At 39.3% G+C, this 24,209-nt stretch overlaps 1 protein-coding gene across 4 annotated transcripts in view; it reads left to right on the forward strand.

Annotated features, from left to right (window-relative positions):
- Positions 1–24,209, forward strand: part of ABCB7 (ATP binding cassette subfamily B member 7) — a 145,596-nt gene that overhangs the window by 93,740 nt on the left and 27,647 nt on the right. For 3 of the 4 annotated variants that reach the window (XM_060136850.1, XM_060136851.1, XM_060136853.1), the window contains exons 5-12: positions 2,468–2,600; positions 3,466–3,734; positions 4,285–4,373; positions 4,466–4,553; positions 5,429–5,603; positions 6,508–6,665; positions 7,227–7,390; positions 7,550–7,679. In XM_060136850.1, the coding sequence (XP_059992833.1) occupies positions 2,468–2,600; positions 3,466–3,734; positions 4,285–4,373; positions 4,466–4,553; positions 5,429–5,603; positions 6,508–6,665; positions 7,227–7,390; positions 7,550–7,679 (1,206 nt within the window). The remainder of the gene's footprint in view (positions 1–2,467; positions 2,601–3,465; positions 3,735–4,284; positions 4,374–4,465; positions 4,554–5,428; positions 5,604–6,507; positions 6,666–7,226; positions 7,391–7,549; positions 7,680–24,209) is intronic. The other variant, XM_060136852.1, reaches the window with a different exon arrangement.

Below are 24,209 nucleotides of genomic sequence, written 5' to 3' on the forward strand. Positions count from 1 at the left end.
TTCAGTGGGTTGTGTAGGTTTTCTGGTGGAGAGGACTAGTGCCTGTGTTGTGGTGGATGAGGCCGGATCTTGTCTTTCTGGTCGGCACGTCCACATCTGTTGGTGTGTTTTGGGGTGTCTGTGCCCTTATTATGATTTTAGGCAGCCTCTCTGCTAATGGGTGGGGTTGTGTTCCTGTTTTGCTAGTTGTTTGGCATAGGGTGTCCAGCACTGTAGCTTGCTGGTCGTTGAGTGAAGCTGGGTCTTGGTATTGAGATGGAGATCTCTGGGAGATTTTCGCCATTTGATATTACGTGGAGCTGGGAGGTCTCTCGTGGAGCCTTGTCCTGAAGTTGGCTCTCCCACCTTAGAGGCACAGCACTGACTCCACTGGAGCACCAAGAGCCTTTCATCCACACGGCTCAGAATAAAAGGGAGAAAAAATAGAAAGAGGATAAAATAAAATAAAGTAAGATAAAAGAAAATAATTAAAATAAAAAATAATTCTTAGGGAAAATAAGATTTTTTAAGTAAAAAATAAAATATAATGGACGGACAAACCCTAAGACAAATGGTGAAAGCAAAACTATGCAGACAAAATCTCACACAGAAGCATACACATACACACTCACAAAAAGCGGAAAAGGGAAAGAAAAAATCTATCTTGCTCCCAAAGTCCACCTCCTCATTTTGGGATGATTCCTTGTCTATTCAGGTATTCCGCAGATTCAGGGTACATCAAGTTGATTGTGGAGGAATAATCCGCTGTTCCTAAGGTTGTTGGGAGGATTTCCCTTTCTCTTCTTTGTTTGCACAGCTCCTGGGTTTCACCTTTGGATTTGGCCCCACCTCTGCGTGTAGGTCGCCTGAGGGCGTCTGTTCTTTGCTCGGACAGGATGGGGTTAAAGGAGCAGCTCATTCGGGGGCTCTGGCTCACTCAGGCCTAGGGGAGGGTGGGGTTTGGATGTGGGGCAAGCCTGTGGTGGCAGAGGCCAGCGTGACGTTGCACCAGCCTGAGGCGCACCATGTGTTCTCCCAGGGAAGTTGTCCCTGGATCATGGGACCCTGGCAGTGGCGGGCTGCACAGGCTCCCGGGAGGGGAGGTGTGGAGAGTGACCTGTGCCTGCACACAGGCTTCTTGGTGGCGGCAGCAACAACCTTAGCGTCTCATGCCCGTCTCTAGAGTCTGTGCTGAAAACCGCGGCTTGTGCCAGTCTCAGGAGGTCCTTTAAGCAGCGCTCTTAATCCCCTCTCCTCGCGCACCAGGAAACAAAGAGGGCAGAAAAAGTCTCTTGCCTCTTGGGCAGGTCCAGACTTCCCCCCCCCCCCCCGCCCCGGACTCCCTCCCGGCTAGCCGTGGTGCACTAACCCCTTCAGGCTGTGTTCACGCCACCAGTCCTCTCCCTGCGCTCTGAACGAAGCCTGAGCCTCAGCTCTCAGCCCCCGCCTGCCCCGGTGGGTGAGCAGACAAGCCTCTCGGGCTGGTGAGTGCTGGTCGGCATCGATCCTCTGTATGGGAATCTCTCCGCTTTGCCCTCCGCACCCCTGTTGCTGCGCTCTCCACCGTGGCTCCAAAGCATTCCCCCTCCGCCACCTGCACTCTCCACCAGTGAAGGGACTTCCTAGTGTGTGGAAACATTTCCTCCTTCTCACCTCCCTCCTGCTGGTGCAGGTCCCATCCCTATTCTTTTGTCTCTGTTTATTCTTTTTCCTTTTGCCCTACCCAGGTACATGGGGAGTTTCTTGCCTTTTGGGAGGTCTGAGGTCTTCTGCCAGTGTTCAGTGGGTGTTTTATAGGAGCAGTTCCACGTGTAGATGTATTTCTTATGTATCTGTGGGGAGGAAGGTGATCTCCACGTCTTAGTCTTCCGCCATCTTCCTCAACCTCCTGGGTTTTCTTTTGTATGGTGTTGGAGCAAAGGGATTTTTTTCTGGGGCAAATAGATCTATCAGTGTTGGGTTTTTTTTCCCCCTGAATGGTGAATCAGCTACAGATACTTGTAATTTATCTGCTTTTGAGATCCTTTTTTGCTGTATAATTTCAGTTTTACCATTATTTTGGTGAATAAATAATTTTACATATATTTATTGAATACCTGCTATATACAAAGCATTGTACTTATATACACAAATAACTACAGTATAAGGCAGTTTGCTGTAAGTGTTATGAGCTCTGTAGGATTTTAGATAATGGAGAAAGCATTTTTGAGTGGATGATCAGGGGCGATTTCATGGAGGCAGGAGCATTTGACTAATGCACATAGCTTATAAATGAATATTAACATGGCAGTCAATGTGAGTTAGGAATCCTGAAATGACAGCTCTCCCACTGCCAAAGATTTTATCTTTATAAACTGGGAAAATCATTCCAATACTAGTAAGTGGTTAATATCTAAACATTCCCATAAATACTAATTTAAGGTAAATATTTGTACTTTTATGAATACATAATTTGCATATGATTGATAATTGCTGCTTTTGTTTTTAGGCTATGAATATTGTGGTTCCCTTCATGTTTAAATATGCTGTAGACAGCCTCAACCAGATGTCGGGAAACATGCTGAACCTGAGTGATGCACCAAATACAGTTGCAACCATGGCAACGGCAGTTCTCATTGGCTGTATGTTGGTTCTTTAATCTGTCTACAGGTGTTGACTTTCTTCAAGAGGGTTTCATCATATTTGAGCATATGACCTTTTCACCACAAACACAACTTAGCATTTTGGATGTTTGTTTTATGTGAGATTTTTTGTTTGATGTGTGGTTTTTAAAAAATTCTTTGTATGATATACTTTCCAAAAATTCTGTAATAAAAGTCTCATTTTCTAAGTTCTAGAAAACAATAACATGAAGTAAGACATTAAATTCATAACAACCGCTTCTAATAGTTAGGCTCCTTATAAGGTATTTTTTTAGTCAGGCTAGTTATTTTCTTGCTGTTGTTGTTAGCCGTTGAATAGGAAATTGCTACATAATGATATACCTGTATTAATGTGTTATTAAATTATATTCAATAGCCATGACACAAATCTACAATTTGTAAAGAACAGAATATAGTGCTTTGTGTCCCCATGCAGTAGAAAGGATACTTTATGAAACTCAGACCTGAGTTGGGGCATGCTTAGTCAAAGCACTTGGATTTTTCAGGATCTCGATTTTATCATTTGTTATTTGGGGGAATTGAATTAGATCACAAAACCTCAACAGATACTGTACATTTATCCACAATAAGGCCTTATGGGCTGCTGTTACTTGGAAAAATCTTTCAACATTTGGAATCTTATGGGAAAAAATAACAATGAAAAGTTTTCATGGTGGTGGAAAGATTGATACTCAGTAGGCTAGATATTTTCTAGGTTTCTTTTAGTGTAAGTATTCTGTGATATAGTCATTCATTGTACAAACATTTTCTGAGCCCTTGACGTTTTTATACTCCAACGATTCTAATATTTTTACACCCCACTTTTTCTTGATTGTATTGCTAGATGGTGTATCAAGAGCTGGAGCTGCCTTTTTTAATGAAGTTCGAAATGCAGTATTTGGCAAGGTAGCACAAAATTCAATCCGAAGAATAGCCAAAAATGTCTTTCTCCATCTTCACAACCTGGATCTCGCTTTCCACCTGAACAGACAGACAGGAGCTTTGTCAAAGGCTATTGACAGAGGGACAAGGGGTATCAGTTTTGTCCTGAGTGCTTTAGTGTTTAATCTTCTTCCCATCATGTTTGAGGTGACCCTTGTCAGTGGTGTTTTGGTAAGTAAAACATTTTTCATGACAAGCTTTTATCTTACATTCTTGTTAGTAGCTATTTAGTACTTGAAGCTTTTGTACTATTGCATGCTTATGATTTGAAAGCAAAATCCCATGGTGCCAGAAGGGTTATACAGTTTGTTTAATTATTTTTCCACAAGCTTCAAGGGACTGTGTCCAAAGTCTTGATCATGTTATTATTGTAAAGAGCTGTTCAGTTCTACACATAGGTCAGTCATTTAGCTAGTGGTTGCAGTTTTTTTGTTAACAGACATTATGGTATATGGCTTTGGACTGGTATGCTCAGATTATCTAGGTTTCTTTCTATTCACCATTTGTAGCATTTTAGGCAATTTCATATTTTATAATTAAAAGTATGCATATAACTTAAAGTTGATTTTCTAAGGTATTTGTTTCCTCACTCAGTTTTTCATATATACAACTTTATACCAACATATTTTTTAATTAAAATCTTTGCGATTTGCTAATGTATATTATAAACTATTTGGCAAGAGCAATGACTGTTTCTCATTTCTTCTTTTGCCTTCTCCAGTATTATAGATGTGGTGCCCAATTTGCACTGGTGACCCTTGGGACACTTGGTGCATACACAGCATTCACAGTTGCTGTCACACGGTGGAGGTAAGGTATCCCCCAGAGGTCAGTCAAGGTTCAGAAATTAGTTATGCTTCTGTAGCAAACATTCCATGCCTATGCAAATCTTTGTCTTACAGAACTAGATTTAGAATAGAGATGAACAAAGCAGATAATGATGCAGGTAACGCTGCCATAGACTCGCTGCTGAATTATGAAACTGTGAAGGTAATATGTTTAATTTTACTTTCCTCTTCCTTTCACACCACACTAAGGTTTGTTCTGCCATTTAATTGAATAGGTGCTGTAAGTTAGAGCTGCAGATTAGTATAGGATCTCTAGGTATGATGAAATAATTGTACTTTATTGTTTTTCTTTTGTTTAGAAATTGCCCTTTCTACCACATTTTTTGTGTGGCACCATCGGAATTTTACCTTCTGAATTAATTTATAAGTAGTGACAGTATGGTTAGCATCTTGATTCAGAATGCACACTAAGTTCTTGACTCTATCCCTCATACTGCCTAGCATAGTGTTTTTCACTAATTCATTTCATAATTCATTCATAATTCATTTCACTACTTCATTTATCTGTTCATTTTTCCATTTAACAAATATTACTGAATGCCTCTTGTGTGCAAAGCGCTATGCTAAGTCCTGTAATGGGGGAGGGTGGTAAAAACAATGATTACTGTTTGATCCTTGCCTCCCCAGAATTTGCTAAGCACTGGGAGAGTTAAAGTAAAGTATGCAAGTGGCTACATGAGAAAGGTGTAATGTGGTGGGGGCAATGAGAATTGTCAATTCAGAGTCCCAGAGGATCAAGGCAAGGCTTTGTGAAGGAAGTGCCATTGACAGCTTTTTTAGATCTGGGTTTAAATTAACTAGGCATTCAGTAAATGTTTGGGGGATGAATTTTATGGACTTTTCAAATACTGTCCATTGTGGAAAACTGCAGGAGTACCATAGTCCAATATATGGAAAGTCAGTTTTTAAAATGGTGTATGCAGTACAAAATTGTATCCATGAAAAGGATTCTAATCACTTAAGAGATTAAATTCCAATTATAGTTGTATGTAGTTACTATTTTTATGTATTTTGTAGTATTTTAATAATGAAAATTATGAAGCACAAAGATATGATGGATTTTTGAAGACATATGAGACTGCTTCATTGAAAAGTACCTCTACTCTGGCTATGCTGAACTTTGGTCAAAGTGCTATTTTCAGTGTTGGTTTAACAGCCATAATGGTGCTCGCCAGTCAGGGAATTGTGGCAGGTAATGGATATGTGGTTTTCACATTAGTCTATGTTTTACTTAACCTTTATAAAGATTAATGAAATAAATGTGTATATTAGTCTCATAAAGCATATTCAATAAGGTGCTATAACATCCTTGGAGTACTTTCATTTTTGCATCAGAATATGTTTTCTTGATTACATGATGATGTTTTTTTTACTTTCCTTTGTTTAACACTACAAGTTTAGCACTGGTTCTCTCATTGATTGGGATTACTGTTTGTGGGGCTACAACCTGATTCTTTTCGGAGTAACTTTCTTTTTAGCATCTGATATTTCTAATTTCTCTTGTAGACCTGGAAAGAAATGTAATTAATTTAGTATTTAGTCCAAAGGACTAAAATGCAAGCAGTCATATAAAAATTACTAGTAACCTTTTAATTTTTCTATTAGTTGTTCATTGCAAAACATTGCAAAAGTAAATAATATCTGTGCCTCTTTTCTGTAACCTGCTTGCTTAGTTAGGATTTATTCATTCACTGAGACCTTAATACATGGTTTATCAATTCCCAATCATGATATCCATTTGCTCCAATTTTTTAATTTATACTTTAAAAAACTTCTATTTTACATTACAAGGAACTTTCTTAGGAAGAAAGGAGAGATTTTCAGCCTTCCGTTTCTTTCCTCACTTAAGCCATTCTCTTTTACTTATATATTATGTGTCGTGTATGGGTGGGCTTTTGCCATTCCAGTTAGCATATATCTAGTTCCCTATTTTCCTAAATCATGGATTAAAATGCTTTGGAATTTGAGTAGGCCTAAGAGTTGCTGATTATGTACATTTTGAACTGTATTCCACAGTAGTAAACTGTAAACTTTTCTATCTTAAACTGGAAAGTTCATAACATCTAAATTTTTTTTTCTACCAACTGCATATTAAGGTACCCTTACTGTTGGAGATTTAGTAATGGTGAATGGACTGCTTTTTCAGCTTTCATTGCCCCTTAACTTTCTGGGAACTGTATACAGAGAAACTAGACAAGCACTTATAGATATGAACACCTTGTTTACTCTACTCAAGGTAGACACCCGAATTAAAGTAAGTAACCTATTTAGTACCTTTTTAAAAGCATATAAGCATCATCTCATTAATGGTATTATTCCGGGGGAATATTTTTACATTACCATATTAGCAAACTAATTTCTCTTTTGCAGGAATTGGGACTATCATGTGTATTAAAAGGCTGTTATAGCTTTTACTTCTGTGTTTAGAAACCTTACAGTATTAGCAAAGAATATTATACCTAGAAGCTAAATTTTGTTAACTTCTATATTTGTACTTGCACCTGATTTACTTTTGCTAATAATGATATAAAATGTGATTGCCTCTCCTCACATTGTCAACCTCCTTTCTCCCCTGCCCACCATCCCTCTTTACCCCCAAAACAAATTTATCAGAAATCAAAGCATTCGGGATTTTTACCCTTAACAGTGAAGAGTGAAAAAACATTTTTAAAAGCATGCTTAGAAGTGGTCTAACTCCACTTATAAACCTCCTCCTTTCCCTTTATTTTCCTTTTTCTCTCTGTGAATTAGAAAATTGCATAGCTGTACTCTAGGAGGTGTGTAAAGTGGCTTTTTCTTTTCTCTTCCCTGCTAGGACAAAGCGATGGCATCTCCCCTTCAGATCACACCACAGACAGCTACGGTGGCCTTTGATAATGTGCATTTTGAATACATTGAGGGACAGAAAGTCCTTAGTGGAATATCTTTTGAAGTTCCTGCAGGAAAGAAAGTGGCCATTGTAGGAGGTAGTGGGTCAGGGTAGGTAATTTAGTTCTTTATAAAATTCTGCATTGTTGATTGCTGACTCCCATTGTAATATTTTTTTATGTGTCATAATAAAATGATGACTGTGGTTTAAAATAGGGGCTCCCTAATGCCAGTTGGAGCTACATAACCTTTCATTGTCTCCTATTTCAGGAAAAGCACAATAGTGAGGCTGTTGTTTCGCTTCTATGAGCCTCAAAAGGGTAACATTTACCTTGCTGGTCAAAATATACAAGATGTGAGCCTGGAAAGCCTTCGGAGGGCAGTAGGAGTGGTACCTCAGGTATTTAAAAAAAGAAAAAACTTATTTGGGGGAAGGTATATTGGGTTGGTGGATCTTTTACTAGAATCATTTGAATCCAGAGAGTCAGTATATGCTAATTAAGTTGGAAGTGTTAGGCCCTACAGGCCATATTCTGTTACCAAAAAGACAAAAAAACATGAATTCAAAAATCTTCATGATGGGAAGATTTTTTTAAGCCTTAGGAAGATAGCATAACATAGAGGAAAGAGCCCAGACTGGAGTCAAATAGAACAGAATTGTAAGCTCAGCTCTAACCCATATACATTGTATGGCCTTGGGCCTGAGTTTCCTCATCTGTAAAATAAGGATACCGTTTTCTTGTAGGACAGAATTATTATGGAGTAGAGATAATATGTGTAAAGTACCAAGTACAATGTCCATCACATAATTGTTCAGTAAATGAAAACTATTATTTTAATTTTGAGCAGTTTTTGGCAGAGTAAATTTATAAAAATTACAAAGCAGTCTGGCTGCCAACTTCAAGTTGCTATGCCTTGTTCCCACAGTACCAAGCACAGTGCCCGACCCATAGTGAGCATTTAACAAGTATTTGCTGAGTGACTTTAGGGGGAAACATAAGTTCAGAGTAAGATCTGAGAAGGTAAGAAGGAGGTAGCCTTACAGGATGTGAGTTTTTCTTATACTGAAAGCCAATAGAGAGACCTGGGAGTTAGTTGCAGCCTAGAATCAGAACCAAATCCCTGGGAGAACTGTAAGAAAAGGATCAGACAGTTCCTTTTATGTAGCTTGTAAAAGGTCATCAAGTGATCTAACACATGCCACTCTGCCCTGTCCTCTCTTTCACTGAGAATCCCAAATTTAGTGTTCATGAGTCACTTAGGGAGATTATCGAAATTCCAACTCTCTTTCACACACCTTGGTTCTGGTTTAGGAGGGCAGTGGGGGCCCCAGAAACCTGCATTTTTGAATATGCCTTCTAGGTGATTTAGGTGATTCATAGACTATATGTTGAAAAACACTGACCTAAACCATATATGAAGTGAACTGAATTCTGGGCTGTTCCTGCTTAGGGCTCAGTGTCCTCATCCATTCTCTTGGGCTGTATAATAATTACCCTCATCGTTTTGAAAAATAAAATGTTTTATTCACTAAGGAAAAATATACATGGTCAATAAATGAAAGAAAAGATACTCATCCTCATTAAAAGTCTTAGTAATTAAATCAACAATGGGATACCATTTATCACCTATTAAACTGCTGAGGATTTTAAAACTCATAGTATTTAGTTTGGGCAAGGCTGTGTGAAATGGATAGTCTGTTTTGCTGGAGGAAGCATACAACTTTCCTGATGAACAAATTGGCAGTATGTAGCAAGAGTCTGAAAAATATTTATACCCTTTATTACAGTAATTCTGCCTCTAGGAAGTTTTAGTAAGGAAATAAACAGGGAAGTGAACAGATTTTTCTATGCTAAACAGTTCATTATAGTGTTATTTATACCAGCACAAGTTGGAAACACTATAAAATCCAGTATTAAGTAGATGATTAAATTATCAGCATAGGATCAAATGTCATACAGTCATTTTTAAATATCATGTTTGTAAAGAGTATTGAGTGTCATAGATAAATGCTCAGATACAAAGTTTGTTGAAAAAGAAGTTACCAAACAAAATGTAATATCTCAGTTTTATAATACTAAATGAATACATTATAACAGAAAAAATATTGGAGAAAATACAGCAACATGTTAATAGTAGTTATTGCTGGATGGTGGGATTATGGATTATTTACTTAATTTTTGTTTTACCTTATATTTTCTATTTCCCTTTTTTTAATATCTTTATTGGAGTATAATTGCTTTACAAGGGTGTGTTACTTTCTGCTGTATCAAAAAGTGAATCAGCTACACATATACATATATCACCATATTTCCTTCCTCTGCGTCTCTCTCGCACCCTCCCTATCCCACCACTCTAGGTGGACACAAACCACCGAGCATATCTCCCTGTGCTATGTGGCTGCTTCCCACTAGCTAGCTATTTTACGGTTGGTAGTGTATATATGTCCATGCCACTGTCTCACTTCGTCCCAGCTTACGCTTCCCCCTCCCTGTGTCCTCAAGTCCATTCTCAATGTCTGCATCTTTATTCCTGTCCTGTACCTAGGTTCTTCACAACCTTTTTTTTCTTTTAGATTCCATATATATGTGTTAGCATATGGTATTTGTTTTTCTCTTTCTGACATACTTCACTCTGTATGAACACACTCTAGGTCCATTCACCTCACTACAAATAACTCAATTTTGTTTCCTTTTATGGCTGAGTAATATTCCATTGTATATATGTGCCACATTTCTATGTCCATTCAACATAAGACACTTATGTTGCTTCCATCTCCTGGCTATTATAAATAGAGCTGCAATGAATATTGTGTTCCATGACTCTTTTTGAATTATGGTTTTCTCAGGGTATATGCCCAATAGGGGGATTGCTGGCTCGTATGGTAGTTCTATTTTTAGTTTCTTAAGGAACCTCCTTACTGTTTTCCATAGTGGCTGTATCAATTTACATTCCCACCAACAGTGCAAGAAGGTTCCCTTTTCTCCACACCCTCTCCAGCATTAATTGTTTGTAGATTTTTTGATGATGGCCATTCTGACTGGTGTGAGGTGATACCTCATTGTAGTTCTGATTTGCATTTCTCTATTGATTAGTGATATTGAGCATCCTTTCATATGTTTGTTGGCAATCTGTATATCTTCTTTGGAGAGATGTCTGTTTAGGTATTCTGCCCATTTTTGGGTTGGGTTGTTTATTTATTTTATTTTTTTGATATTGATGTGCATGAGCAGCTTGTATATTCTGGAGATTAATCCTTGTCCCTTGGTTCATTTGCTAATATTTCTCCCATTCTGAGGGTTTTCTTTTTCATCTTGTTTATGGTTTGCTTTACTGTGCAAAAGCTTTTAAGTTTCATTAGGTCCCATTTGTTTATTTTTGTTTTTAATTCCCTTTCTCTAGGAAGGGGGTCAAAAAGGGTCGTGCTGTGATTTATGTCAAGAGTGTTCTGCCTATGTTTTCCTCTAAGAGTTTTATACTATCTGGTCTTACATTTAGGTCTTTATCCATTTTGAGTTTATCTTTGTGTGCGGTGTTAGGGAGTGTTCTAATTTCATTCTTTTACATGTAGCTGTCCAATTTTCATAGCTCCACTTATTGACAAGACTGTCTTTTCTCCATTGTATATTCTTGCCTCCTTTATCAAAGATAAGGTGACCATATGTGTGTGGGTTTATCTCTGAGCTTTCTATCCTGTTCCATTGATCTATATTTCTGGTTTTGTGCCAGTACCATTCTGTCTTGATTATTGTAGCTTCATAGTATAGTCTGAAGTCAGGGAACCTGATTCATCCACCTACATTTTTCTTCCTCAAGATGGCTTTGGCTATACGGGGTCTTTTGTGTTTCCATGCAAATTGTGAAATTTTTTGATCTAGTTCTGTGAAAAATGCCATTGGTATACAGATTGCATTGAATCTCTAGATTGCTTTTGGTAGTATAGTCATTTTCACAATAATGATTCTTCCAATCCAAGAACATGGTATATCTCTCCATCTATTTGTATCATCTTTAATTTCTTTCATCAGTGTCTTACAGTTTCCTGCACACAGGTCTTTTGTCTCATTACATAGGTTTATTCCTAGGAATTTTATTTGTTTTGTTGCAATGGTAAATGGGAGTGCTTCCTTAATTTCTCTTTCAGATTTTTCATAATTAGTGTATAGGAATGCTAGAGATTTCTGTGCATTAATTTTGTATCCTGCTACTTTATCAAATTTGTTGATTAGCTCTGGTAGTTTTCTGCTAGCATCTTTAGGATTCTCTGTGTATAGTCTGCAAGTAGTGACAGTTTTACTTATTTTCCGATTTGGATTTCTTTTCTTTCTTTTTCTTGTCTGATTGCTGTGCCTAAGACTTCCAAACATATGTTGAATAATAGTGGTGAGAATGGGGAACCCTGTCTTGTTTCTGATCTTAGTGGAAATGGTTTCTGTTTTTCACCATTGCGAACAATGTTATCTGTGGGTTTGTCATATATGGCCTTTCTTATGTTTAGGTACATTCCTTCTCTGCCTGCTTTCTGGAGGATTTTTATCATAAATGGTTATTGAACTTTGTAGAAAGCTTTTTCTGCATCTATTGAGATGATTATATGGTTTTTCTCCTTCAGTTTGTTAATATGGTATATCACGTTGATAGATTTGCGTATATTGAAGAATCCTTGCATTCCTGAGATAAATCCCACTTGATCGTGGTGTATGATACTTTTAATGTGCTGTTGGATTCTATTTGCTAGTATTTTGTTGAGGATTTTTGCATCTATGTTCATCAGTGATATTGTCCTGTAGTTTTCCTTTTTTGTGACATCTTTATCTGGTTTTGGTATCAGGGTATTCGCAACCTCGTAGAATGAGTTTGGGAGTGTTCTTCCCTCTGCTGTATTTTGGAAAACTCTGAGAAGTATAGGTGTTAGCTCTTCTCTAAATGTTTGGTAGAATTCACCTGTGAAGCCATCTGGTCCTGGGCTTTTGTTTGTTAGAAGGTTTTTAATCACAGTTTCAACTTAGTGCTTGTGATTGGTCTGTGTATATTTTCTGTTCCTTCCTGGCTCAGTTTCGGAAAGTTGTGCTTTTCTAGGAATTTGTCCATTTCTTCCAGGTTGTCCATTTTATTGGCATATACTTGATTGTATTAGTCTCTCATGATCCTTTGTGTTTCTGCAGTGTCAGTGGTTACTTCTCCTTTTTCATTTCTAATTCTATTGATTTGAGTCTTCTCCTTTTTTTTGATGAATCTGGCTAATGGCTTATCAATTTTGTTTATCTTCTGAAAGAACCAGTTTTTAGTTTTATTGATCTTTGCTATTGTTGCCTTCATTTCTGATCTGATCTTTATGATTTCTTTCCTTCTGCTAACTTTGAGGGGTTTTTGTTCTTCTTTCTTTAATTGCTTTAGGTGTAAGGTTAGGTTGTTGATTTGAGATGTTTCTTGTTTCTTGAGGTAGGATTGTGTTGCTATAAACTTCCCTCTTAGAACTGCTTTTGCTGAATCCCATAGGTTTTGGGTTGTAAAGTTTTCATTGCCATTTGTTTCTAGGTATCTTTTGACTTCCTCTTTGTCTTCTTTAGTGATCTCTTGGTTATTTAGTAGTGTATTGTTTAGGCTCCATGTGTTTGTACTTTTTACCTATTTTTCCTGTAATTGATATCTAGTTCCATAGTGTTATGGTCAGAAAAGATACTTGATACCTTTTCAGTTGTCCTTCATTTACCAAGGCTTGATTTGTGACCCCAGATATGATCTATCCTGGAGAATGTTCCATGAACACTTGAGAAGAAAGTGTATTGTGTTGTTCTTGGGTGGAATATCCTACAAATATCAATTAAGTCCATTTGTTTAATGTGTCATTTAAACTTGTGTTTCCTTATTTATTTTCATTTTGGTTGATCTGTCCCTTAGTGGAAGTGTGGTGTTGAAGTCCACTACTATTATTGTGTTACTACTGATTTCCCCTTTTATGGCTGTTAGCATTTGCCTTATGTATTGAGGTGCTCCTATGTTGGGTGCATAGGTATTTGCAATTGTTATATTGACTTCTTGGATTGATGCCTTGATCATTAGGTAGTGTCCTTCTTTGTCTCTTGTAATAGTCTTTATTTTAAAGTCTATTTTGAGAAGACCTTCAGGATGGTGGAAGAGTAAGACGTGGAGATTACCTTACTCCCCACAGGTACATAAGAAATAAATCTACATGTGGAACAACTACTACAGAACACCTTCTGAATGCTGTCAGAAGACTTCACACCTCCCAAAAGGTAAGAAACTCCCCGAGCACCTGGGTAGGGCAAAAGGCAAAAGAAAAAACAGAGACAAAAGAATAGGGACGGGACCTGCACCAGTGGGAGAGAGTTGTGAAGGAGTAAAAGCTTCCACACACTATAAAGCCCCTTCACTGGCGGAAATGGGTAGGCCGGGGGGAAGCTTCGGAGCCACGGAGGAGAGCATAGCCACAGGCGTGGAGAGGGCAAAGCAGAGAGATTCCTGCACAGAGGCTCAGTGCTGACCAGCACTCACCAGCCCAAGAGGTTTGTCTGCTCATCCACCAGGGCTGGTGGGGGCTGGGATCTGAGGCTTGGGCTTCGGAGGTCAAATCTCAGGGAGAGGACAGGGGTTGGCTGTGTGAGCACAGTCTGAAGGAGACTAGTTCACCACAGCTAGCTTGGAGGGAGTCGGGCAATAGTCTGGAACTGCCAAAGAGGCAGAAAACTTTTCCTTGCCTTTTTGTTTTGCGGTACGCGAGGAGAAGGGATTAAGAGCACTGCCTAAATGAGCTCCAGAGATGGGTGCAAGCTGAGGCTCTCAGCATGGACCCCAGAGACAGGCATGGGATGCTAAGGCTGCTGCTGCAGTCATCGAGTAGCCTGTGTGCATGCACAGGTTACTGTCCACACCTCCCTTCCCGGGAGCCTGTGCAGCCCGCCACTGCCAGAGTCCTGTGATCCAGGGACAACTTTCCCGGGAGAACACACGGCACGCCTCAGCCTGTTGCAATGTCATGCTGGCCTCTGCCGCTGCAGGCTCGCCCCACCTTCGGTACCGCTCTCTCCCCCCAGCCTGAGTGAGCCAGAGCCCCATAAACAGCTGCTACTTTGACCCCGTACTGTCTGAGTGAAGAACAGACGCCCTCAGGTGACCTACACGTAAAGGCAGGGGCAAATCCAAAGCTGAACCCCAGTAGCTGTGCGAACAAAGAAGAGAAAGGGAGGCTCCCAGCAGCCTCAGGAGCAGTGGATTAACTCTCCACAGTCAACTTGACGTATCCTGCATCTGTGGAATACCTGAATAGACAACAAATCATTCCAAATTGTGGTAGTGGACGTTGGGAGCAACGATATATATATTTTTTCATTTTTCTCTTTTTGTGAGTGTTTTTGTGTAATTTTGTCTCTATAACTGCTTTTACCATTTGTCCTAGCGTTCTGTCTGCCCGTTTTCTTTTTTCTTTTTTAAGTATAGTTTTTAATTTTTCTTATTATTGGTGGATTTGCTTTTTGTTTTGGTTGCTGTCCTGTGCCTTTCTTTGTTTCCTTTTTGAATTACTTTTTAATTTTTTGACTTATTTATTTATTTTTTTTGCAGTATGCAGGCCTCTCACTGTGTGGCCTCTCCCGTTGAGGAGCACAGTCTCCAGACACGCAGGCTCAGCGGCCATGGCTCATGGGCCTAGCTGCTCCACAGCATGTGGCATCTTCCCGGACTGGGGCATGAACCTGTGTCCCCTGCATCGGCAGGCCGACTCTCAACCACTGCGCCACAAGGAAGGCCCCTAATTTTTTTATTTTTAATAACTATTTTGTATTTTAATAACTATATTTTATTTTATTATTTCTTTTTCTTTCTTTCATTTTTTCTCCTTTTTATTCTGAGCTGTGTGGATGCCAGGATCTTGGTGCTCCAGTAAGGTGTCAGGCCTGTGCCTCTGAGGTGGGAGAGCCGAGTTCAGGACATTGGTCCACCAGGGACCTCCCAGCTCCACATAATATCAAACAACGAAAGCTCTCCCAGAGATCTCCATCTCAGCGCCAGTACCCAGCTACACTCAATGACCAGCAAGCTACATGCTGGATGCACTATGCCAAACAACTAGCAAGACAGGAACACAAGCCCACCCATTAACAGAGGTGCTGCATAAAATCATAATAAGGTCACAGACACCCCAAAACACACCACCAGATGCAGACCTCCCCACCAGAAAGATAAAATCCAGCCTCATCCACCAGAACACAGGCACTAGTCCGCTCCACCAGGAAGCCTACACAGTCCACTGAACCAACCTTAGCCACTAGGGGCAGATAGCAGAAAAACTGGGCACTACAGACTTGTAGCCTGCAAAAAGGAGACCCCAAACATAGTAAGTTAAGCAAAATGAGAAGACAAGCAAACGCACAGCAGATGTGAAGGAGTGAGGTAAAAACCCACCAGACCTAACAAATGAAGAGGAAATAGGCAGTCTACCTGAAAAAGAATTCAGAGTAATGATAGTAAAGATCATCCAAAATCTTGGAAATAGAATGGAGAAAGTACCAGAACATTTAAAAAGGACCTAGAAGAACTAAAGAGCAAACAATGATGAACAGCATAATAAATAAAATAAAAAATTCTCTAGAAGGAATCAATAGCAGGATAACTAAGGCAGAAGAACGGATAAGTGACCTGGAAGATAAAATAATGGAACTAACTACTGCAGAAGAAAATAAAGATAAAGAATGAAAGGAATTGAGGACAGTCTCAGAGACCTCTTGGACAACATTAAATGCACTAACATTCGAATTATAGGGGTCCTAGAAGAAGAAGAGAAAAAGAAAGGGAGTGAGAAAATATTTGAAGAGATTATAGTTGAAAACTTCCCTAATATGGGAAAGGAAATAGTTAATCAAGTCCAGGAAGTGCAGAGAGTACCATACAGGATAAATCCAAGGAGAAACACCAAGACACATATTAATCAAACTATCAAAAATTAAATACAAAGAAAAAATATTAAAAGCAGCAAGGGATTAGCAATATATAACATACAAGGGAATCTTATATAGGTTAACAACTGATGTTTCAGCAAAAAGTCTGCAAGCCAGAAGGGAGTGGCGGGACATATTTAAAGTGATGAAAGCGAAAAACCTACACCCAAGATTACTCTATCCAGGAAGAATCTCATTCAGATTCGACAGAGAAATTAAAACCTTTACAAGCAAGCAAAAGCTAAGAGAATTCGGGGCTTCCCTTGTGGCGCAGTGGTTGAGAGTCTCGTGCCGATGCAGGGGACACGGGTTCATGTCCCAGTCTGGGAAGATCCCACATGCCGCAGAGCGGCTAGTCCTGTAAGCCATGGCCACTGAGCCTGCGCGTCCGGAGCCTGTGCTCCGCAACGGGAGAGGCCACAACAGTGAGAGGTCCGTGTACCGCAAAAAAAAAAAAAAAAAGCTAAGAGAATTCACCACCACCAAACCAGCTTTACGACAAATGCTAAAGGAACTTCTCTAGGCAGGAAACACGAGAAGGAAAAGATCTACAATAACAAACCCAAAACAGTTAAGAAAATGGTAATAGGAACATACATATCGATAATTACCTTAAATGTAAGTGGATTAAATGCTCGAACCAACACACATAGACTGGCTGAATGGATACCAAAACAAGACCCATACATATGCTGTATACAAAAGGCCCACTTCAGACATAGGGACACCTAACAGACTGAAAGTGAGGACATGGAAAAAGATGTTCCATGCAAATGGAAATCAAAAAAAAGCTGGAGTAGCAATTCTCATATCAGACAAAAGAGGCTTTAAGATAAACGCTATTACAAGAGACAAAGAAGGACCCTACATAATGATCAAGGGATCAATCCAAGAAGAAGATATAACAATTGTAAATATTTATGCACCCAACATAGGAGCACCTCAATACAGAAGGCAAATGCTAACAGCCATAAAAGGGGAAATCAACAGTAACACACTCATAGTAGGGAACTTTAACACCACAGTATCACCAATGGAGAGATCATCCAAAATGAAAATATATAAGGAAACACAAGCTTTAAATGACACATTAAACAACATGGACTTAATTGATATTTATAGGACATTCCATCCATAAAAAACACAATACACTTTCTTCTCAAGTGCTCATGGAAGAGTCTCCAGGATCATATATTGGGTGACAAATCAAGCCTTGGTAAATTTCAGATATTTGAAATCATATCAAGTGTCTTTTCCAACCACAGTTCTATGAGACTATATATCAATTACAGGAAAAAATATATAAAACATACAAACACATGGAGGCTAAGCAACATACCACTTAATAACCAAGAAATCACTGAAGAAATCAAACAGGAAATCAAAAAATACCTAGAATCAAATGACAATGAAAACACAGTGACCGAAAATCTGTGGGATACAGCAAAAGCACTTCTAAGAGAGAAGTTTATAGCAATGCAGTACTACCTAAGAAACAAGAAACATCTGAAATAAACAACCTAACCTTACACATAAAGCAATTAGAGAAAGAAAAACAAAATAACCCGAAGGTAACAGAAGGAAGGAAATCATAAAGATCATATCAGAAATAAATGAAAAAGAAATGAAGAAAACAGTATCAAAGATCAATAAAACAGAAAGCTCTTTCTTTGAGAAGATAAACAAATTGATAAACCATTAACCAGACTGATCAAGAAAAAAGGGGGAAGACTCAAATCAATAGAATTAGACATGAAAAAGAAGTAACCTCTGACACTGCAGAAACACAAAGGATCATGGGAAATTACTACAAGCAACTATATGCCAATAAATTGGACAACCTGGAAGAAATGGACAAATGCTTAGAAAAGCACAACCTTCCTATACTGAACCAGGAGGGAATAGAAAATATACACAGACCAATCACAAGCACTGAAATTGAAGCTGTGATTTAAAAATCTTACAACAAACGAAAGTCCAGGACCAGATGGCTTCACAGGCGAATTGTATCAAACATTTAGAGAAGAGCTAACAGCTCTCCTTCTCTAACTGTTCCAAAATATAGCAGAGGGAGGAACACTCCGAAACTCATTCTATGAGGCCACCCCTGATACCAGAACCAGACAAGGATGTCACAAAGAAAGAAAACTATAGGCCAATATCACTGATGAACATAGATGGAAAAATCCTCAGCAAAATACTAGGAACATAATCCAACAGCACATTAAAAGGATCATACACCATGATCAAGTGGGATATATCCCAGGAATGCAAGGATTCTTCAATATACGCAAATCAATCAGTGTGATACATCATATTAATAAAGTGAAGAATAAAAACCATATGATCATGTCAATAGATGCAGAAAAAGCTTTTGACAAAATTCAGCACCCATTTATGATAAAAACCCTCCAGAAAGTAGGCATAGGGGGAACTTTTCTCAACTTAATAAAGGCCATATATGACAAACCCACAGGCAACATCGTCCACAATGGTGAAAAACTGAAACCATTTCCACTAAGATCAGGAACAAGACAAGGTTGCCCGACCTCACCACTATTATTGAACATTTTTTGGGAAGTTTTAGCCACAGAAATCAGAGAAGAAAATGAAATACAAGGAATCCAAATCGGAAAAGAAGAAGTAAAGCTGTCACTGTTTGCAGATCACAAGATACTATGCATAGAGAAGCCTAAAGATGCTACCAGAAAACTACTAGTCCTAATCAATGAGTTTGGTAAAGTATCAGGATACAAAATTAATGCATTCCTATACACTAATGATGAAAAATCTGAAAGAGAAATTGAGGAAGCACTGCCATTTATCATTGCAACAAAAAGGATGAAATACCTAGGAATAAACCTACCTAATGAGACAAAAGATCTGTACGCAGAAAATTATAAGACCCTGATGAAAGAAATTAAAGATGATACAAACAGTTGGAGAGATATACCATGTTCTTGGATTGGAAGAATCAACATTGTGAACATGACTGTACTCCCCAAAACAATCTATGTGTTCGAATGCAATCCCAGTCAAAATGCCACTGGCGTTTTTCACAGAACTAGAACAAAAAATTTCACAATTTTTATGGAAACACTAAAGACCCCGAATAGCCAAAACATTCTTGAAAAAGAACAAAAGAGCTGGAGGAATCAGGCTCCCAGACATCAGACTATACTACAAAGCTACAGTAATCAAGACAGTATGGTACTCACATAGAAACAGAAATATAAATCAGTGGAACAGGATAGAAAGCCCAGAGATAAACCCACGCACATATGGTCACCTTATCTTTGATAAAGGAGGCAAGAATATGCAGTGGAGAAAAAGCCTCTCAGTAAGTGGTGCTGGGAAAACTGGAGAGCTACATGTAAAAGAATGAAATTATAACACTCCCTAACACCGTACACAAAAATGAACTCAAAATGAATTAAAGACCTAGATGTGAGGCCAGACACTATAAAACTCTTAGAGGAAAGCATAGGCAGAACACTCTATGACATAAATCACAGCAAGATCCTTTCTGACCCACCTCCTAGAGAAATGGACATAAAAACAAAAATAAACAAATGGGACCTAATGAAACTTCAAAGCTTTTGCACAGCAAAGGAAACCATAAATAAGACCAAAAGACAACCCTCAGAATGGGAGAAAATATTTGCAAATGAAGCAACTCACAAAGGATTAATCTCCAAAATTTACAAGTAGCTCATGCAGCTCAATATCAAAAAAACAAACAACCCAATCCAAACATGGGCAGAAGACCTAAGTAGACATTGCACCATAGAAGATGCACAGATTGCCTACAAATATATGAAAGGATGCTCAACATCACTAATCATTAGCAAAATGTAAATGAAAACTACAATGAGGTATCACCTCATACCAGTCAGAATGGCCATCATGAAAAAATCTACAAACAATTAATGCTGGAGAGGATGTGGAGAGAAGGGAACCCTCTTGTGCTGTTGGTGGGAATGTAAATTGATACAGCCAGTATGGAGAACAGTATGGAGTTTCATTAAAAAACTAAAAATAGAATTACCATATGACCCAGCAATCCCATTACTGGGCACATACCATGAGAAAACCATAATTGCAAAAGAGTCATGTACCACAATGTTTATTCTTGCTCTATTTACAATAGGCAGGACCTGGAAGCAACCCAAGTGTCCATCGACAGATGAATGAATAAAGAAGATGTGGCACATATATACAATGGCATATTACTCAGCCATGAGAAGAAATGAAATTGAGTTATTTTTAGTGAGGTGAATGGTCCTAGAGTCTGCAACACAGTGAAGTAAGTTAGAAAGAGAAAAACAAATATCATATGCTAACACCCGTATATGGAATCTTAAAAAGAAAAAAATGGGTGTGAAGAACATAGGGACAGGATGGGAATAAATATGCAGACCTACTAGAGAATGGACTTGAGGGCATGGGGACAGGGAAGGCTAAGCTCGGAGAAAGTGAGAGAGTGGCATGGATATATATACACTACCAAATTTAAAATTAATAGGTAGTGGAAAGCAGCCACACAGCACAGGGAGAGGGGCTCGGTGCTCTGTGACCACCTAGAGGGGTGGGATAGGGTGGGTGGGAGGGAGGGAGATGCAAAAGGGAAGAGATATGGGGAGATATATATATATATATATATATATGCATAGCTGTTTTACTTCATTATAAAGAAGAAACTAACACCATTGTAAAGCAATTATACTCCAATAAAGATATTTTTAAAAAATTAAAATATAAAATCCATTTTGTCTGATATGACAGTTGCTACTCCAGCTTTCTTTTGATTTCCATTTACGTGGAATATCTTTTTCCATCCCCTCACTTTCAGTCTATGTGTCTGTATGTCTGAAGTGGTTCCCTTGTAGACAGCATATATACTGGTCTTGTTTTTGTATTTATTTAGTCAGTCTGTGTCTTTTGGTTGGTGCATCTAATCCATTTACATTTAAGGTAGTTATCGATATATATGTTCCTATTACCATTTTCTTAATTGTTTCAGGTTTGTTTTTGTAGGTCTTTTCCTTCTCTTGTGTTTCCTGCCTGGAGAAGTTCCTTTAGCATTTGTTTTAAAGCTGGTTTGGTGGTTCTGCATTCTCTTAGCTTTTGCTTCTGTGAATGTTGTAATTTCTCCTTCGAATCTGAATGTGATCCTTGCTGGGTAGAGTAATCTTGGTTGTAGGTTTTTCCCTTTCATGACTTTAAATATGTCCCGCCACTCCTTTCTGACTTGCAGAGTTTCTGCTGAAAGATCAGCTACTAACCTTATGGAGATTCCCTTGTGTGTTATTTGTTGTTTTTCCCTTGTTGCTTTTAATAGTTTTTCTTTGTATTTAATTTTTGATAGTGTGATTAATATGTGTCTTGGCATGTTTCTCCTTGGATTTATGCTGTGTGGGACTCTGTGCAATTCCTGGACTTGATTGACTACTTCCTTTCCCATATTTCGGAAGTTTTCAACTGTAATCTCTTCAAATATTTTCTCAGTCCCTATTTTTTTCTCTTCTTCTGGGATCCATATATTTCTAATGTTCGTGCATTCAATGTTGTCCCAGAGGTCTCTGAGACTGTCCTTAATTCTTTTCGTTCTTTTTTCTTTATTCTGCTCTGTGGTAGTTATTTCCACTATTTTATCTTCCAGGTTATTTATCTGTTCTTCTGCCTCAGTTATTCTGCTATTGATTCCTTCTGGAGAATTTTTTATTTCATTTATTGTGTTGTTCACCATTGTTTTTTGCTCTTTAGTTCTTCTAGGTACTTGTTAAACGTTTCTTGTATTTTCTCCATTCTATTTCCAAGTTTTTTGATTATCTTTACCATCATTACTCTGAATTATTTTTCAGATAGAGAGCCTATTTCCTATTCATTTGTTTGGCCTCTTGGGTTTTTACCTTGCTCCTTCATCTGCTGTGTATTTCTCTGTCTTCTCATTTCCTTAACTTACTGTGTTTGGCGTCTCCTTTTTGCAGGCTGCAGGTTTGTAGTTCCCGTTGTTTTTGTTGTCTGCCCCCATTGGTTGGTTCAGTAGGTTGTGTAGGCTTCCTGGTGGAAGGAACTGTTGCCTGTGTTCTGGTGGATGAGGCTGTATCTTTCTGGTGGGAAGGACTGCATCCAGTGGTGTGTTTTGGGGGTCTTTAAACTTATTTTGATTTTAGGAAGCCTCTGTGCTAATGGATGGGGTTGTGTTCCTGTCTTGCTAGTTGATTGGCCTAGGGTGTCCAGCACTGTAGCTTGCTGCTCGTTGAATGGAGCTGGGTCTTAGAGTTGAGATGGAGATCTCTGTAAGAGCTTTTGCGGTTTGATAGTACGTGGAGCTGGGAGGTCTCTGGTGGACCAATGTCCTGAACTTGGCTCTCCCACCTCAGAGGGTCAGGCCTGACACCCAGCTGGAGCATGAAGACCCTGTCAGCTACACAGCTCAGAAGAAAAGGGAGGGGAAAAAAAGAAACAAAAATAAAATAAACTTATTAAAATAAAAAATGTCATAAAGTATTAAAAATAAAGAAATAAAAAAGTAATAAAAAGAAAGAAGAGAGCAACTAAACCAAAAAACAAATCCACCAGTGATAACAAGTGCTAAAAACTATACTAAAAACAAAACAAAACAAGAAAAACGGACAGGCAGAACCCTAGAACAAATTGTAAAAGGCAAGCTGTCTGGACCAAATCACACAAAGAAGCATACACATACACAGCCATAAAAAGAGAAAAAGGAAATATATATATATATATATATATATTTAAAAAAGGAAGACAGCAACCGAATCAATAAACTCTACCAATGATAGTAAGCTCTATAAACTAAACTAAGATAAAGATAAAACCAGATAGAAATTAGATGCAGAAAGCAAACCCCAGTCTACAGTTGCGCTCAACGTTCACCACCTCAGTTTTGGGATGATTCATTATTTAGGTATTCCACAGATGCAGTGTACATCAAGTTGATTGTGGAGATTTAATCTGCTACTCCTGAGGCTGCTGGTAGAAATTTCCCTGTCTCTTCTTTGTTCGCACAGCTCCTGGCACTCATCTTTGGATTTGACCCTTCCTGTGCATGTAGGTCGCCTGAGGGCATCTGTTCCCCGCCCAGACAGGATGGAGTTAAAGTAGTAGCATGATAGGGGGTTCTGGCTCACTCAGGCTGGGGCGAGGGAGGGGTACGCCATGAGTGGTGATTCTGCAGCGGCAGAGGCCAGCGTGTCATTGCAACAGCCTGAGGCGTGCCGTGTGTTCTCCTGGGTAAATTGTCCCTGGATCTCGGGACCCTGGCGGTGGTGGGCTGCATGAGCTCCTGGGAAGTGTGGATAGTGACCTGTGCTTGCACACAGGCTTCTTGGTGGCTGCAGCAGCAACCTTAGCATCTCATGCCCATCTCTGGGGTCTGTGCTGATAGCCAAGGCTCGTGCCCATCTCTGGAGCTTGTTTAGGCGGTGCTCTGAATCCCCTCTCCTCACGCACCCTGAAACAATGGTCTCTTGCCTCTTAGGCAGTTCCAGACTTTTTCCCGGACTCCCTCCCAGCTACCTGTGGCGCACTAGCCCCCTTCAGGCTGTGTTCACACAGCCAACCCCAGTCCTCTCCCTGGGATCTGACCTCCGAAGCCCGAGCCTCAGCTCCCAGCCCCCACCGCTCCGGTGGGTGAGCAGACAAGCCTCTCAGGCTGGTGAGTGCTGGTTGACACCGATCCTCTGTGCCGGAATCTCTCCGCTTTGCCCTCTGCATTCCAGTTGATGCGCTCTCCTCCGTGGCTCCAAAGCTTCCCTCCCCCTCCCACCCCCTGTCTCTGCCAGTGAAGGGGTTTCCTAGTGTGTGGAAACATTTCCTCCTTCACCTTTCCCTCCCAGAGGTGCAGGTCCCATCCCTATTCTTTTGTCTCTGTTTTCTCTTTTTCCCTACCCAGGTACGTGGGGAGTTTCTTGCCTTTTGGGAAGTCTGAGATCTTCTGCCTGCGTTTA

The sequence above is a fragment of the Lagenorhynchus albirostris genome, chromosome X, assembly GCF_949774975.1.
Source record: "Lagenorhynchus albirostris chromosome X, mLagAlb1.1, whole genome shotgun sequence".
In the NCBI taxonomy this organism is placed as follows: Eukaryota; Metazoa; Chordata; class Mammalia; order Artiodactyla; family Delphinidae; genus Lagenorhynchus; species Lagenorhynchus albirostris.